General features: G+C 35.4%; 1 protein-coding gene across 8 annotated transcripts in view; it reads left to right on the top strand.

Annotated features, from left to right (window-relative positions):
• The window catches only part of PTPRK (protein tyrosine phosphatase receptor type K), a 521,455-nt gene that overhangs the window by 474,031 nt on the left and 28,770 nt on the right, over window positions 1-18,654 (top strand). For 4 of the 8 annotated variants that reach the window (XM_040965636.1, XM_040965635.1, XM_040965634.1 and 1 more), the window contains exons 14-15: window positions 9,667-9,805; window positions 17,844-18,004. In XM_040965636.1, coding sequence (XP_040821570.1) covers window positions 9,667-9,805; window positions 17,844-18,004 — 300 coding nt within the window. Of the gene's footprint in view, window positions 1-9,666; window positions 9,806-10,803; window positions 10,846-12,752; window positions 12,783-17,843; window positions 18,005-18,654 lie in introns of all 8 variants that reach the window. The other 4 variants (XM_040965632.1, XM_040965638.1, XM_040965639.1 and 1 more) reach the window with 3 other exon arrangements.

Below are 18,654 nucleotides of genomic sequence, written 5' to 3'. Positions count from 1 at the left end.
GCAAAAGGAAAAAATAGCTGTGTACAAAATTCTTAAAGAAACTAAGAGTGAATCATGAAAACTTAACATGATGCTACCAGGAGCACTTGAACAAAGGGCAGTTTACCAGGAAATAAAAGGAATTTGTCAGAAAGGAAAGCATGATTGTTTGCATTTTAAAATAGTTCTTGGAATGGACATAATATTTTCTGACAAAATGTACAAAGAAATTTTAGCTATAATTTAGACCTGAAAAAAAATCACATATAGCAGAATAGAAAGGACAGCTGAGACACCCAAGAAGAAAAGAACACTAATCACACCATCATACACACATGGAGAGAGAGCAAGGTGTGATAATTAGCACCATATACTCAGCTCAGAGATTTGCTGCCTCTTGGGAAATAATAGAAAATCCAAAGGGTGATTTATGAGTTTGTGTAACCTTCTTAAGTGACAGAAGTGCTCTTGTATGTCAGCTGATCATTTCAGAAGTTGTATACAGACAACTGGATATTTTTGAGAGAGTAGGTTTATGAAGTGCTTTTCAACCATATTTCACACCGAGAAAACAAGTCCATGTTAGTCTAAGGTTAAACAAGAAGCATATTCTTTGAAACTTTTATAGAAAAAAAAAATTGAGATTGAAAAAAGCCTGTAAATAATAAATGCTGACCCACCAAAAAGAGATTGATATAATTATCACCAATACAATGAAAAATGTACTTTTCAGCAAAATGCCATAAATAAAGTAAAAGAAAAGTCACAATAATGTAGAAGAAAACCTCCAAAAATGACACCTTGATATATTGAAGATTTAAGTTGAGAAGATTTGAGATGCGAGAGAGGCATAAGAATGTCTTTGACACTGCCTGTGACTGTCATCTAAAACAGGTTGTAAAATTTTGGAAGGATTTTCTAAACAGGCCTCGCAACTTTTCTCCATTTGTCATACTGACATCATTCCATTTGCCTCATCAGACTTGTCTGTCTGCCTGCCCTTCATCAAGCGTGATATAAAAACACACAGACTTAACTATTATTTTGGGTCTTCATTTGATTATGAAAGTTCCCATGTCTCACAAATCATACATTGAATACACTTGCATGTTTTTTTTCTTACTAGTTTGTCTTTTGTTGAAGGGATCCTAGCATTTATTTAGGAGATTAAAAGGAAAAGATGTTCTTCCCGCACACCTTCCTGTAGAAGGTATTTGCAACAGATCAAACAATCGACAAAGATCTGCGTACAAAATAATTCTGAAAATCAAAGACAAAAGAAAACAAAATAGAAAAAAGTCATCATTTTACACTGAACATGTTTAAGAAATAAGTATATTTTGACAAAGTAACTTGAGATAAATGTAATGATCAAGTTTATTTTAGGTATTTTTCCATATTGACAAAAAGTAAGAAATCTGATAATACAAGTGTTAAATTATTAAAGGATTTGGCACATATTGTGGTTAGATATGTAAAGTGTTAGCAGTTTAGCATCTTATAAAGCTGAATGTGTAGAATCTTTGCTTCAGCCAAAAATGAGCCCAAATAACTATGGGTGAGCACTTTGTAAATGAAATTGAATGAGTGATTTAGAGTGTAGGGATTGTCAGCCTTGTTTGGAAAGGCCTTGTGTGTTTTAACTTTTACCTTTCTTTTTGAATTTAAAGCAGGTTGAAGAGTGATTAATCACATTTGCATTTAAGCAGACTCAACCGAGTAACAATGTATAGCCTAAATCTGAACAGGTCAATATGGGAAATAAGAGGATTAGTGAAACAAATGAAAAGACTAGATCTCAAAGACAGTACAGAATGGAGAGTATAGGACAGATTTTATGTATACCATGAGGCTCAACTGTCTCTTTTACCTACTTGAATTAATTTGACTGAATGTGATACTTCAAAACTTTGTATGTTTGATGGAAATATGCTGCTAAGTTATCATGGAGTGAGAGAACATAGCATATTCCCTACTTGAAAGATGTTTCTTTATTCAAAACATTTTCTTATTTTTTCATATTTTTATGCAATATGAAATGCCATTTTAAAGCTAACATGAATCTAAAGTGTCTAAGACTAGGAAATATTTTATGAATGTGAAATTAATTTGAAATATTTATATTTATACTGATTTTATACAACTGTTTAATTTTTACAGATGCTGACACTAGTATTCTCCACATCAGGCAACATCTATGTCTTTATTGAACAGGAACAAATTATTTTAAAATATGGGCATATAGCAGTTTTCTCTCCTTTTTCTTTAAACAAATACCTGATTCTGCCTCTTTATAGTTATCAAAACTATAAAAGACTAGACAAGTGTCAGAAGATCATTTGAGATGATGAAGCAAAAATGACTTCAAAGGATTATTGAATTAAATAATGCATATTTCAAGATGCCCACAAGACTTCAATGTCCATTCTTCATACTATTTAATTAATAACATGTGCTTTACAAAACCGTCATTATGTATTTATATGATAGGCTGCACAGACTTTCCAAGATGGTACTCAGTTTTTCACTTTTATGTGAAGGACCCAAAAGGCTTACATTTAGCTCATGTCTAATGAGCAGACACTACTGCCATTTCTTTTTCGTTTTAAAGATTGATTTATTTTTATTGGAAAGTCAGATATACAGAGAAGAGGAGAGACAGATAGGAAGATCTTCCATCCAATGATTCACTCCCCAAGTGGCCACAATGGCCAGAGCTGAGCCAGTATGAAGCCAGGATCCCGGATCCTCTTCCTGGTCTCCCACATGGGCGTAGGGTCCCGAAGCTTTAGGCAGTCCTGGATTGCTTTCCCAGGCCACAAGCAGGGAACTGGATGGGAAATAGGGCCTCTAAGACTCAAACCAGAGCCCATATGGGATCCTGGTGTGTGAACGGCAAGGAATTTTCATATATATATTTATATAATTTAATATATTTGTTTACATATAGCTATATTTATATAGTTCTATTTATTTATATATTTATTTTATATATTAATAAATATTTATATTTTTCATATGTATGAAGTATATATATTAAGGCAAAGACTTCCAGATATATATGAAATAAATATATATAGATGATAGATACATGTATGCAATTAGACATATGTATACACATATATGAAGCTGATATATCTAACTTAAGTAGATTTTTATATATATGAAGTAGGTATACATACGTTTACATTTATATGAAGTAGAGCAACTGAGACACGAACCGGTGTCCATGTGGTTTGCTAGCACTTGAACGTGGAGGATTAACCTGTTGAGTCACAGCACTGACCCTTCAACTAATACTTTTGCTGTTTTCCAGCATTGCTAGAAATAGAGTAGAAAGCAAAATTAACACAGTTCCTGTTTGCACAGACGTTATTTTGAAAACAACAGAAAACCTCTGGAGAACTGAAATTAACGGAGTAATGATAGGATTGAAGTTTTAGGAATACTTTGTGAGTTTTGATGTGGAATAGGCAAATGACATGAGAGATAGTAAGCTAGGTAGCTGTTGTGTGACCTTTAGTGAGATGTGATGGGGAACTGAGTTCAGTTAGTAGCAGTGGGGATAGGAAAACAAAAGAGATATTTAGAAGCTTCTAGTGCTTTGTACTGAATCATGTGAGATAGAAAATTAAAGTGACCATTCACTTCAATTTCTCCAAAACAATTCTATTCTTTCCTTTTTATTTATTTTTGCCTCATCTTTTTAAAAATAACCCCCATCAATTTATCAAATAGCAGAAAATGGGTGATGAATTGCATACTGATACTGGAGATAAGGAGAGGAAGATTCAAAAATGGTGCCTAAGCTTCTGGATTGAATAACTAGGGGATAATTATACCATCTAATAAAAAAAGGAAAAAGTAGAAAAGAAAACAGGACTGGAAAAGAATATGAGTGTAGTTTTGTACATGGTGTGTTTATAGTAACCATTCCAAAGTTAAGTGAACGTATTATCATCAGATTACTGTGTTTCTGCAGTGATATTCAGAACTCTAGATAGAGAGTATGTTCCTGGGCCAAGCGTGGTGGTCTAGTGGCTAAAGTCCTTTCCTTGAATGCGCCGGGATCCCATTTGGACACCAGTTCTAATCCCGGCAGCCCTGCTTCTCATTCAGCTTCTTGCTGGTGGCCTGGGAAAGCAATCCAGGACAGCCCAAAGCCTTGGGACCCTGCATCCCAGTGGGAGACCTGGAAAAGGATCTTGGATCCTGGCTTTGGATCAGCTCAATTCCCGCCGTTGCGGTCACTTGGGGAGTGAATCATCTGACAGAAGATCTTTCTCTCTGTCTCTACTGCTCTGTACACATCATGCTTGGCTTTCCAAGTAGAAATGCCACTATTTATGGACACAATGAAGGGAAATGGTTTTTGGCAGCTGATCTCGAGGTTCATGGTGTGTGGTGAAATGACGAATATTGTGGATGAAGGCTGATTATGAATAAAATGCTACATTTCTTCAAGAAAAGGGGGGGAGGCAGCTCAATGGCTCAGTGGCTAAATCCCCACTTTGCAAGCACAGGGATACCATATGGGCCCTTTTTCGTGCCCCAGCTGCTTTGCTTCCCTGCATATGACCTGGGAAAGCTGTAGCCTTGGGTCCCTGCACGCATGTCGGAGATCCAAAGAAACTTGTGTTCCTGGCTTTCATATCAGCTCAGTTCTAGCCATCACAGCCATTTAGGGCATGAGCCAGCGGATGGAAGATCTTTCTATCCTTTTCTTTGTCTGATCTGCTTTCCCAATGAAAATAAATAAATCTGTAAAAAGTAATATATAAGTAAATAGAGTTATGTTGCTTTGGGGTAATCAGCGTAGATGGTAATTGAGATGATGGAAGTAGAAAAGAACATCGAGGGGAAAAGTTGGGTGTTCTCATCAACAGGTGTAGCATGTTGCTGCTGTTGGGAAGCTGCAGACTAAGCCACCACTTATAACCCCAAGCTGCCTATGTTATAGTTCTAGTTCAAGTCCAGGCTATTTCCCTTTTGATCCAGCTTCCGGCTGATATGCTTGCGGAGGCAGTAGAAGGTGGCGCAAATGTTTGGGTCCCTGCCATCTGTGAAGGAAAGAGAGATGGATTTCCTGGTTCCTGATTATAGTCTAATCCAGAACTGATTTTGTGGCTGTTTGGAATGAACCAGGGATACATCTGTCTTTTTCTATCTGTACTCCCTCTGTCTCACTCTGTGTCACTCTTGCCATTCAAAAATAAATAAATAAATACAATCACATCTTAAAAGATAGAAGCAGGCTTTGGAGGACCTCAGAGGGCGTTAGGTTTAAACTATGGGAAACAGGAGCCCACAAAGGAGATCTGAAATGAAGAGGTGAGAATCACAGAGAAACTGGAGAATGCCCAAAATAGGGGAACCCCAGGAAAAAGAGGTTATCAGGAGAGAGAGGACAGAATGTCAAACATCGTGAAATAATATGAGGAAAGTGCATACAGAATTTAGTAAATAGTAAGACATTGGAGACATGATGGTCCTAGTTAGGACTGGGGTCATATGGCTGATCCTTGGATGCTAAGGAATGATTGAGACATTAATGTGAACCATTTTCTGGAATTATTACTAAGGAAGGAGTAAAGCAATAGTGAAATACCAGAAGGATTTGTAGAATTTGAATGACGATAATGTCTCCAAAGATGCTATAAAATCGCTTAATACATTTTGTTTGTGAGCCTTCATTGCTAATATTCACTATAAAAGTCAGAGATTGATTTTAAATGTTCACAGCTATTAAAACAGTGCTAATTTTAGGGAAGTTTGTCTGACTTAGACATTATTATGTAGGGAGAGCAGGGACACAACTTATAGAGTTACTTTCTTCGTTTTTTTTCCTCCCTGAATGCATTTCATAAATTTGCCTAATAAAAATAAAATTCTGCCCTTTTTTTTTCTCTATGCTGATCCTGGTTGAGGAACACCGGGGATTCACTGAGTGTTCTTTGGCAGATAAAAACTCTAAAGATTAATGGCAAAGGGAAGTATTTTCTGAAAAAATTCTCCACCTTGTCTTTGCATATGTGCATACAACATCAACAGAGCTCAGAGGTGCAGGCACTATAATAGCTTTTACTCTCTGTGTGGAGAGGCTACTGCGTTTATTTCCATCTATAAATCTAAGCTTGAATGATTTTGAATGGGATATTTCTGTTCATTGGATCAACAACTTAGAGTGAATAAAGTATATAATAAATTGACACAAACATTTAGTAAATAACACTGCTGTTAATAGCAGTACAGATAGCAGGAATAGTAGTAATAGCAGTAGTGGTGGTGGTGCTGGTGTTAGTATTTACAGAAGTAGCAAATAGTGCCACGTCCAATGTCTTTGAGAAGGCAAGGGCAGGCAAGCTTCAAATCACGTGTACCTGAAGAATTTGGTTAGCCTTCTCAACTCAGGTTTAATAATTGTGTTGAGGGCCCGGCATGGAGGTTAAGGTCCTCGCCTTGCACGCCCGGGATCCCATACGGGCGCCGGTTCTAATCCCGGCAGCCCCGCCTCCCTTCCAGCTCCCTGCCTGTGGCCCGGGAAAGCAGTCGAGGACGGCCCAAAGCTTTGGGACCCTGCACCCGCGTGGGAGACCCGGAAGAGGCTCCTGGCTTCGGATCGGCATAGCATTGACCCGTTGTGCTCACTTGGGGAGTGAATCATTGGACGGAAGATCTTCCTCTCTCTCCTTTCCAATATTTTGAAAACTGATGAACAAATGTCTGCACAGGAATTGTAATGATGAAAGACAAGCACCCTTTCCAAAGCTCAACAGTTCATTTGATAGGATTTTTTTCCTTTTTTAACCATCTAGTAAATATAAACACAATTTCAATCTTTAATACATTAAGTTTATCATTTTTAAATAGTAGCATTTATTCGCATAATAGGTTAAAAAAATCTCCATGCTTTGCTGTCTCAATACACTTGCCTGTTTAATGAAATAACTAAAAATTCTTCCTTACGGATTTGAAATTTTTTGTCCATTAACCTGATCACACTTGTATTATTCAATTACTTAATCCAAGTCGTATTAATGCTTTTATTTCTTGTTCATGATAATAATTTATCTTTCAACAAATATAGGTATTATCGGCTTGGAAAGGTCTTAGCCTTAGCAATTCTGACGTCTTACAGAATAGAACAATGCTCCTTGTGGTATAGTGTCTTTAGAAATCACTGTATCAGAGAATTTTGTTGTTGTTTAGTTAAAGTCATTTGAAAAAAAAAATACAGGTCCCTTCATACAAAGCTGATCATACAAATAATTTTCAGAAATATTTGATTCTGTAGGTTGGATATGTTAGATAATGAAAATGGGATTCTTATCCTTACTGTCTGAAAGCCAAGTGTAATATACTCATACAATATGAAGAAAACAGGCTTTAATTAGTAATAATAAGAGTTATTACATGAACTAAATTTTTCCCCCTAGGGATTTCCACAGCTAGCATTCTCTTCGCCTTCCTACCTGGAGCAGGAACTGTAACAAGCCAAAAGCCAATCTTACTTCAAAGTTGCGAATAGGGTCTAGCCAGATGGTTCAGTGGCTAAATCCTCACCTTGCAAGTGTTGAGATTCCATATGGGTGCTGGCTTGTCCCCCAGCTACTCCACTTCCCTTCCTTTCAGCTCCCTGGATAAGTCCAGGGAAAGCGGTAGAGGATGGCCAAACCCTAGGGACCCTGCACCCACATTGAAGACTCTAAGGAAACTCCTGGCTCTTGGCTTCAGTATGGTTGAGCTCCAACTGTTGTAGTCATTTGGGGAGTAAATCAGCAGACGGAAGATCTTTGTCTCTCCTTTCCAAAAATCTGATTGCCTTTTCAATGAAAATAAATAAATCTTTAAAAATTGCAAATAATAAACATGCTATTTTTGATGTTATGGAAACTCAGGAATATAATCCAATTCATTTTTGTATTTAATATGCACCTGTAAGTAGAAATGCAGAACTGTCTGCATTTTTCACTGGAAAGAAATAGGTCTCCAAGATATTTACTACCTAGTTTGATTAATTGTACCATAAGATAGTTTGATAAACTATCTTGAAATGTGATAAAAATTGTGCTACATCTAATTATAATTATGAGGGGTGAAATTTCCCTATAGATTGGATATATGAAAGTGCCAAGCCAGAAAAATTCCCTTTGCTTACCAGAAAACTCAAGCTAAAGACTTGCTATTTGTGCTTCAGAAAAATGGTTGTGAAGTACTGGTCCAAGGGGAAATTTATTCTATGCAATTGAAATAAAACAGTTGTGGTAAATTGTTTTGTTTTACCAAGTTAACCATATTCTTTTTATACTGTTTTTCAAGCTACGTCTTTCCCATTGGTGTAACTTTAAATTAGCATTTTTTGAAAATATGCTAATATTACATACATGTGTATGTGTGCCCACGCTCTTTTACATTTCTTAGTTAAAAAGAAGAAAAGATATCAGTCCTCTCTTGATAGAAACTCTGGCTTGTGGAAAATCTTCAAAAATTGGGGTGTTGGGGGAATGAAGGCCAAAAGAAAAAGCCAAAAAAATGCTTGAAATGTAGGGCGGAAATAGAGAATTTTAAAACTAAAACTTCCAAGGTGGTCATTGAAAGAGATGAGATTAGATTTTAAAGATGTATTTGTGTGTGTTCATTCAGTCATCAGCTTTTGATGCTGCACGCAAGGCACTACGGTGGTAGCATAAGGCAGTTTCCCGAAGTCAATCCTCGGAATCATCTGGGCTGTTATCAGATTCTTAGCAAAGGGGTCTCTGGAAGCATTGATAAATGCTATATTGAAACATTTAAAAAAAGTATTAGACTTTGCCACTTTTCTCACGCAATATAGAATCTATCCTTGATTCTCTAAGCCTCTGATTTTTCTCTCCATTTGTAAGCGTGGTATGACTTCCATTGCCAATTTTCAGGGTTTATGAGGAAAACTGGTAATGCCTTCAGAGTTACTGGGGATTATAAATTGATTAAGGCTGATGATGTTAATTGTGCATGTCTATACTGATGGGTGGTTGTGAAAAAGGAAGTGAGCATATATAGTTTTAAAAATCATCTTTGAAAGTTCTCATATTTTTTGTAATCTGGACTTTAGTTGGTTGATGAATGTGAGATTTTCCTTTATGCATCTGTTATGTTTCCATTATTCTACTGCCAGACTAATTATTCATATCAAAATCTTCTTTATTAAGTCTTGAACTCATGGCTCCAGCCATTGGAGCATGTATTTATTCCTCCTTAAGCCTGGGACCCAGCCAGTCATGGCCACTCCTGAAAGCACCAAACACAGCAGCTTGTCTTGCGGTCAGTATGTGTTTGGTGGGTGAACTGACAAAAAGGAGCATCTATCTATGACCCCATAGTATTTCCTATATTCTATTTACTAAAATCTTGCTTTGTGAATTTTAAGAGCATTTATAGAAAACAAACATAGTTCCTCATTCCCTTTAGTGCTTATTTCTGGATTATGTTTTATGTTTAAAAAAAAAAAAAGAAAAACTTGTAGTTAGAAAAGTTTTCCTGACTTTGACCCCACATGTCACATGCTGTAATTTAGTATTTATATTTTCAGATTATTTTTATTCCAAGCTGATAAATCCTGTTGTCTTTGGGGATAGTATTGGCTGGAGATCTTTTTCCTTCTGTCGTAATTAGTTAATTTCAGGAACTTATTTTGTATGATTCATTTAGCAGCAGCAACAGAAGAGCCAGAAGTGATACCCGATCCTGCCAAGCAGACAGACCGAGTGGTGAAAATAGCAGGAATTAGTGCCGGAATTCTTGTGTTCGTCCTCCTCCTCCTGGTTGTCGTGTTAGTTGTCAAAAAGAGGTAAGACTGACAAGGCACTGTGCCACTCACTTGCCACCTCCGTCCCTGGTGTCCAAACACTTTAGTTTTGTTTTTTTGTTTTTTTCTCTTAAGCTTTTAAAATGAGGAGGGAAAATATGGGAAGTGTGACCAGCACCTGGGCATATTACTTATGCTCTTTAGCTGAGTCCTTACAGTTTAATTTGGGGTATAAACATAAACATTTGCATTGTTAACCTTGAAGTTAATGTAAGGACTTGGATTTCTGAAATGCAAAGATCCATGAGATGTTCATTTATCTTATGTTTGAAATCCTCAGTGACAAAAATCAACTTACTGTGATACCTGAGCTGTTATCTGAATAGATTTGTGTTGTTACTTTTCCATATTTCCAAGCCTTGCCACAAAAATGAAAATAAGCATTATTTCATGAAATTGTGTATTAAATATCCACTGGCAAAAATAATCCGCCTTTTAAAATTAAGAGTAAATTGTTTTTGTTTGCATATTAGTCCTTTATACTATACCAACCAATATCGCCACCTTCTGGAATTGTAGGAACACATTAAGACTTGTTGGAATTTAAACTGAATTTTATTCTGGAAATTGAAGTATATTGTTGAAAAACATTTCAACATTTAGAGTTTTATAAGTTGATTTGATTTGCCATTATTAATGTCCTGATCTTTACTGCATTGTCATGAAAACAAGCCCAATCTTTTCAGTAATGTATTTTAGATAGTGCTATCATTTGGAAGGATTAAAATATATATATATTTAAATGACAAGTTCAGTCCTAAAATACTTTTGTGTGTAGACATGGTTGGACCTTATGAATTTGATTGAATAGTAAAATAAATGATGCTGTTTATATTACATCATGTTCTATATTTTCTATTATAGTTATTTTATACTTGAATTAAGGCATGAACTTTTAGATAAGACTCATACTTACATGTTTTAACAATTCCATCAGAGTTTATTTTAATATATTGCCTCTTTACAATTATCCCTTGGAGATATATATGTTGGAGAAGACACATCTGCATTAGAAACATTAGGTATGCATTATAGTATTTTGTGTTAAATTAGCTACATACGTGCTTTCCCAAAATAGTGCTTTCTCCTTTTGCTGTTGTCTACCACTGTGGTCGGAAGATTATTATATGTGAAGCAAGAAGGTTTAAGTATTTTAAAAATACCAGTTTGCCAATAAAGGTCAATGAAGATCACTTTCAGATCTTATGTCTGTGTTTAGTTTACATTTACATATGCATGAAGCGTCACAGAAACAGTAGGCCAAAGGCCAAGCCAGTCCTTGCTTCACAATGAAGATTATGCTGGTCACTGCGGGTTGATTATGGTCATGAAAGTGGCTTCTGGTTATGTCCTTGCTCAGTTAACATTGGGTTAAACTAAGTTATATTTTTTAGTAATTTGGAAACACTTACTTGGTTTTGATTACCCTTTCTCATCCATGGCTCTTTGTTTTAAGATAACATTAGCATTTTGAAAATCAGGTAAAATAAACAGTCTCTAAGCAAGTCTTGGGTGGGGTTAATAGTGAAACGCACCGACAACTCTCTAAAATTGCATAATGTAAAACAAAATTTTCTGGTTCATATTTTAAAGGTTGAGTAACCAAGTTGATTAAAAGTCTGACATAGGTTTTCATCTTTCTGCTTTAATGGATTTTGATAGAAAGTATGCTAGGGATCTCACTTAAGATGAGGCAAGGCTGTAACCTGATAAAGCTCCATAGGTTAATTCCTTATATATGTCTAAATTACTCGACTACTTTTATTACCTACATAAGTCTGCAGCTACTTTTCCTCATAGTGTATCAAGCATAGATTCCATGATTTAATTTAAAAATAAATATACGTACACCAAAGGATATTATGATACTATCAAATATCATCACGTTCTTCATAAAATTATTATGTAACGTAGCTGTCCTGTTAACATATACATTTATTATAAAACTGTTGGAAATACAAGGTGTCTTATCCTTTAATGATTAAGGGGATAATTAAGTTCCTCCAGACTTTATCCCTGATTGGCAATCATTTCTGTAGGTGTATTTCTCATACTGAAATAAGTTCCATGTGATTTTGTTGTTTTGTAAAGGAATGGTTGGGAACTGAGTAAAAATTTACAGCTGAGAGTGTATATATAAACTAAGTTTTAGGCTAAGAAAAGGGATATTGCACCTTTCAAAATGCAGTCTTTTTTTTATTTAATCACTGTTAAATTATTTCCAGATGTATGCCATTTTTTCCATTAGTTTTGTATTTAAATGCACAGCATGGACACATCAATAATTCCAAATAAATATAAATTTGAAATTATGTTGAAATACAGTAAATGTGTTTGTGTGATAACTTCACGTGCATCTATTGTAGAAATATCTTCATCTTATACAGTATATGGTATATATGTATATTCATATAGCCTATGTGTATGCCTATGTACCATTGAAATATAGTGACACCTCCAGAAATGTGTTATTCTACATTATGCATTCTAGATTATATTAACATAATAAATCTTATGTTTTATATCTAAAGAAAAATAGTCTGTTTAGTACACAAGCGCTATACACAGCTATTCCATTTGTCATGACATTTAGATGTTAATGAATGATTCTATGCTTAACTGCATGTTGAAAATACACAGCCCATTTAATTTTTTTAGATTTTTGGCAATAAAAAAGTCAGCATGTTATTTTTTCAAATTTTGTATTTTAAATTTTATTTTTCTATTACATAGCTGTCTGTTTAATTGCATGGCAAAAGAATTCTAACAGTGCATGAGCAAATTGAAATGCAAAGCAAAAAAACATGAATTTTCTTTTGTTTCATTTTCTTTTTTAACGCACATTTTTCTGCTTTATTGAATGTGACAGAGTCATGCTTTTCATTCACCATTGCTTCTCTTTTTCCACTGTCTGTGATTTGCTTGCCAGGAGGAGCTACTATTCTTACTCCTACTACCTGTAAGTAGAAAATGGGTGATGTACAACTTTACATGTGTTGAAGATGCAGTATCCCTTTTCAAAAACACAAAATACAAAACGAAATAGAATGCTTGCAATTTTGGTAGTATTTCAGACCTAAATTTTCCTGGACACTAAATGGGCTTTTTACTTATCATCTGTCTTGCTAATCTTTTTAAAAAGGGATATTGTATTTCTGTATGTTCAGCTACTTTTGTTTTTTTTCTTTATGATTTTCCATAAGTAGCTTAAATTTGCAGCCAAAATCATCACTTACTTAAGTCAAACTTGTACCTTATCTGAGCAGGATGACACTTAGCCTCATCCAGTAAGGGAGAGAGAGCAATTACAACCCACTAATCCTTTCTGTATTAATCGCTACACTTGAGCAGATGACGCCAGTGAAAGTACTGGAGGAACATTTGAAATATCTGCAGGTCTGCGTGTGTACTATCTCTCTCCAGAGTTTGAGACCTCCAGCATGGAATGTTTCATCAGATCACCATTGCTTTGTCCATTAAGACGGTAGATAAGTTTTCTAATAACAAATTAATAAAATCATAAGGTTACAAGGATAGGTAAAAATTGTTTTCAGAGAAGAAAGGTGAATTTGTTTATAATAAAATAGGACACAGATTTTGTAAAACAAAGACCAGATAACTTCTTATCAGCCTACATGGGAACAAGCACAGTGTCATTTTTATCCCCACAGCCCATGACTCATCGTAGATTTAGGTACAGATGGGTTATTTTACATGACAGACTAGTTATTTTCTGCTCCAAAAGAAAGATAAAACAAAGCATCCATGGCTCTTCTTGACCAGTATTGGATCCGTTAGCTTCTGAGGCTTGAATGTTGACATGCAGTATGTTTGGGACATATGTCCTGCAGCCTTGTTATCACTAGCTAAAATTAAGCTAGCACTACAACAAAATTTTATGAGTCTCAATAACTATAACACATTGCCACCAACATTGCAAATACTGTAAACACTTGGCATTCTAAAATCTGCTAAAACAAACAGGTGTAAGCTAACAGTGTTCGTAGCTTTCGGTGATAAATCATAATATCCTTGTTAATTCATGTTTGATGAAGCAAAAGGTAATTAACTGTACTATTTCATACAGTGATGGAACACTTTTCTCTTTTATGGCTTACTCATATATCCACCTGCACAAGTTCGTGCTGTTGGCTGCTTTGATAATGAAAGTCATTTGCACATTTGTCAAGCACAAGTAGTTGCAAAATGAATTGCCTCACTGTCCTAAAGTACACATTCTGTTTGCTGGTTGCTCAGGGGGACACATACCTTCAAACATGAAGACATCAATAAATGTTTGTATGAAAATGTCAATAAGCTTGCCGTTAACTACTGATGTACAAATATTTGCAATGTCATAGCAGGATTTCCTTCTGGTTAGATGGTTAATGTTTCTATGCTTTAGACATTACAATAGGTTATGCAGATTTTTTTAAACATTTATTTATTTTTATTTGAAAGATTTACAGAGAGAAGGAGAGACAGAAAGATCCTCCATCTGCTGGTTCACTCCCCAAGTGTCTGCAATGGCTGGAGCTGAGCCCATGCAAAGTCAGGAGCCTCTTCCAGGTCTCCCATGCAGGTCTCCCACGCAGGTGCAGGGTCCTAGGCCTTTGGGCCATCCTCAACTGTTTTCCCAGGACACAAGCAAGGAGCTGGATGGGAAGTGGAGCAGCTGAGATATGAACCAGCACCCATATTGGATCCTTTCAAAAGCTGTGCCAGGACTTTAGTCACTAGACTGCTGCCCCTGGCTGTATGCAAATGTTTTGATTTTAAAGATGTTAATCTTACTTTGTTTATTATGATTTTTTTGGAAAGGCAGATCAGGTTTTACAGAGAAAAGGAGAAACAGAGAAAAATTTTCCATCTGCTGATTCACTCCCCAAATGACCACAATGGCCAGAATTAAGCAGATCCAAGGCCAGGAGGTAGGATCCTCTTTCAGGTCTTCCACATGAGTACAGGCTCCCAAGGCTTTGGAACATCCTCCAATACTTTCACAAACCATATGTAGAAAGTTGGATGGGAAGTGCATCAGCAGAGACACAAACCAGAGCCTATATGTTATGATGGTGCTTAAACTAGAGAATTAGCCAACCTTGCCATCGTGGCAGCCCCAACCAAGATTAACTTTTGGATGGTGCTTAAACATAGCTACTGGTGCTAATCTGGTTTTATAAAAGTGCAAGTAAATTAAAGTGGAACTTAAAGCAAATTTGATATTTAAAATAGTATTTATTGACAGTTGACAGTTTTTGCTCAAAACATTGATATCAATATTTATTTTTTTATAATTATTTGAATGAGCGCCTATATCACAGGATTGTTGTGAGGATTATGTGATAAGGACCAAGCTGGTAGTGCAGCTTTGGTAGATATTACCAAAGGTTATTTCCCCCATAAATTGTCAAATATTCTATGTTGTAACTCTGAGCAACAAAGGTCTTTTATTGATGAAAACTTCCACCATTGAACATATTCATTACCTCTCATTTCCTAAAATAAGTGGTGCTTTTTATAATAGTACACATTGTGATGTGACAATTAAAAAGAACCATGAACCATTAAATATGACAGCTCAGGTCTTAGAACTAGGTAATTCTTCATTGCTTATTAGGTAAACAACTTATGGCAAATTATTTAGTTCCTTTGAGTCTCAAGGAATTCCTCTATACAATTAGAACCCCTTACCTATTCAGTAGATTGATTTTAGAATTAATTGAGTTAACAAATGAGAAATGCCAAGTACTACACAGGCTTAATTTTTCTATTCAATGAGTATTTATTGGGTTCCTGCTGTGTGCCAGACACAGCTGCAAACGCCAAGATACACAGATGCTCCTTCTTTTTGTGGATCAAACAATAGGGGGGAAGGTGCATGGAATAGAATGGGATGGTTGCTCTCAAGGAGGGAGGAGCTCTTGCTACAAAAAACAAAAGAGAGGGAGAGAACAAGAGAGAAGGAAGGGAAGGAAGAATAGAAATAGGGAGGGAGGAAGGAAGGAAGAAAAGAAGGAATAAAGGAGGGAGACAAAGAAGAAAGAAATAGCATGGTAACCTATCTTGAAATGGGTTGCAGTGCAATCAGTCCTAGAAAACCTCCCCAGCAAACCATCCTTACGTTCAGAGAGAAGTGACAGGAGTGAGCCAGATAGCACAAGAAAAAGAATTTTGTGGATGAATGAGTAAGCATCCTATATATGCTAGAATAGAGTAAGCTTCAGCAAGTGAACTATGACTTGACATTGTTTAATTAGGCCCACTGATGGTCTACAAAAAAAAAAAAATCAATGAAATGATTACAAACTATCAGATGTAGGTCTTCTTTTTTTTAAAACAAAGTTGTATCAGAGCTTTAGCACAGCATCAAATGCCAGTAGTCAGTTAAGCAAGTTGCCCAGGCAGTTCTCAGCTCTTCACAGTCATCATTTACCAGTGCCATCTGTGGTCAGTGAAGGAAACCTGAACATTTGTGTGTGGCCTTTTCTCAATGCCTAGGAGAGTGTGATAACAACTCATTCTAAGTGTGGAGTAATTATTGTTAGTAGTGATGGTGGTGATGGTATTACTGTCATAGTAGTGATAGTGGTGCTGGTAGTGATGGTAGTTCTTGTGCCTTTGTCACTATTACTAATACCATGATTGTTATTTCTACAATAAAATGGACCCACCTTCAAATCTTTGTTTATGACTTACTTATCAGATCTGTGGTGTCAGTATGTTGTGTATGTTGCATATACACTCACTAAAGACAAGTACTATAATTATCAAAGGAAAAAATTTGACACGAGAGCAGCTCTCAAATTTCTAGTTTGATTTTGTAAAGGAAAAATCTTTGCACATACACTCAACATATAAAATGAGCTTATATATTATTTGGAGTACATTCACCCTGTCTAACTGATACAGATACCAAAAAGAACCAGCAGAAAATATAGTACCTTATATCCACAGAGTTGACAGACATTGTTCTTAAAACACCAAATAGGAATTACATTGCAACTTAAAGTGTTGCTATAAACTTGGTGCCATCTTTTCCTGATATAGTATTTTAGGGATTTTTGTATCATATGTAAATTATTTTTTTCATTAATCAAATATTTTGCTTACTTTCACTTGCCTTCCCCTTGTGTAACACTTACAAAGTACTTTAATATGTAAAATACAATAATCAATATTACATCCATTCAAAATTCAAAAAGTCCAGTAATTGCTAAATCATTTGCCCTGATATACATTTAAGGCATTGCTGTAGTACAGATACTCTGCTGTTAGATTCTGAATCACGTTTTTAGGATTTAAGCATTCAAACCTCAAACTGATGATGCTTTTGCATTATACCTTTGCATACAATTGGTAAAACTCCTGTTTCACGTTTTATATTTTGTTCCATATATATTAATGTGCTTGAGTTTCATCTACTCATGATGGATTCCATCAGACTACTTTAGATTTTGATTAACTTCATATATAAAAGTGTTGCTTAGTATGTTAGTACTACACATATTGCAGTTTTTGTTAATTAATAGTACAGAGAATGAAGAATGAAACTGATCTGTTTGCTTTCTTTGGGTTGCATCAGTAAAACAAACCAGAAAAAATAAGTTGTTCCCAAGAACATCTAAAAGTTCATCAAGAGGATTAATCACCCAGGAGGAAGACCAAAACGTATATTAAAGTTTCCTTGAACTACTCTAGTTAAGAAGTACTTATTTATGCTTTTAATGAAACATATGTATATGCTTGTGATTTTATTTTGGCCAAATAAAATATAGGTAACCATCAGACAAGTTTGGGTTGACAGGTTGAATATGGTCATATCAAGGTGACAAAATAGTTTCATCATAACCAATAAACATATTTGGATGTCAAGGTTAATTGCTGGAATTATGATAAACTCTTAAGGTTTCTAAATTTATATCTATAACCTTAACCACAAGCTTACTAGAATTACTCGTTGCTGGTGTCAGTTCTCCTTCAGGTTCAAGCCTAAGGTCCCTTGTATTTACCTTGGCAGCAAACTTGCTAAAAAACGCAAAGATGCTATGGGGAACACCCGGCAGGAAATGACTCACATGGTGAATGCGATGGATCGAAGTTACGCAGATCAGAGCACTCTGCATGCAGAAGATCCTCTTTCCATCACCTTCATGGACCAGCATAATTTTAGCCCCAGATGTAAGTATTTCATTAACATTTTAGTAAGTGATGCTGACACATGTTGAGTTACCTTTGGATTCTATATAATTTCCTACACATTACTTAATGAGAGAAATTTAGGAATAGGGAGGAAACAGAGAGAAAAAAATGAATATAATGGGATGACTTACATTCAGACTTTACTCTGGATTTAGTTTTAAAAATAAGAGTTTAATTGCTGTTTCATAGTGACATTCCAAGCATAAACCACTCAGAACATATCATATATCATTTTCTTAAGGTAATGTATTTGCCTACATAAATTCATCTCAAAATTTGTTATCTTACCATTTACTTTCTTCCTTTATGTAAGATAAGGTGAATGTTGGGAAAAGAGGTAACAGTATTTCTTTTAATGTGTTTTAGATATAGTATTTTAGATGAAATCATTTCATTAAAATGGCTTACTAGAGTCCTGGATAAATTCCATACTATAAAATTTACTAAAATTGAATTTAGTCTTTGTGCAACAATTGGCTAATGTGAAGTGTAAAACCATACTTGATTATCATGATTTGCAAGGAATGAAATCCACATACCCATCAAACTAGGAATTTATAATGCTGATCCTTGAGAGTGATTTTCCGATTTGTATTTCCAATGACTATTTTAAAAATAAACAAATCTTT

The sequence above is a fragment of the Ochotona curzoniae genome, unplaced genomic scaffold, assembly GCF_017591425.1.
Source record: "Ochotona curzoniae isolate NIBS_2020 unplaced genomic scaffold, NIBS_Ocur_1.0 scaffold_3890, whole genome shotgun sequence".
NCBI lineage: Eukaryota > Metazoa > Chordata > Mammalia > Lagomorpha > Ochotonidae > Ochotona > Ochotona curzoniae.
This window is presented reverse-complemented; position numbering and strand designations above follow the sequence as displayed.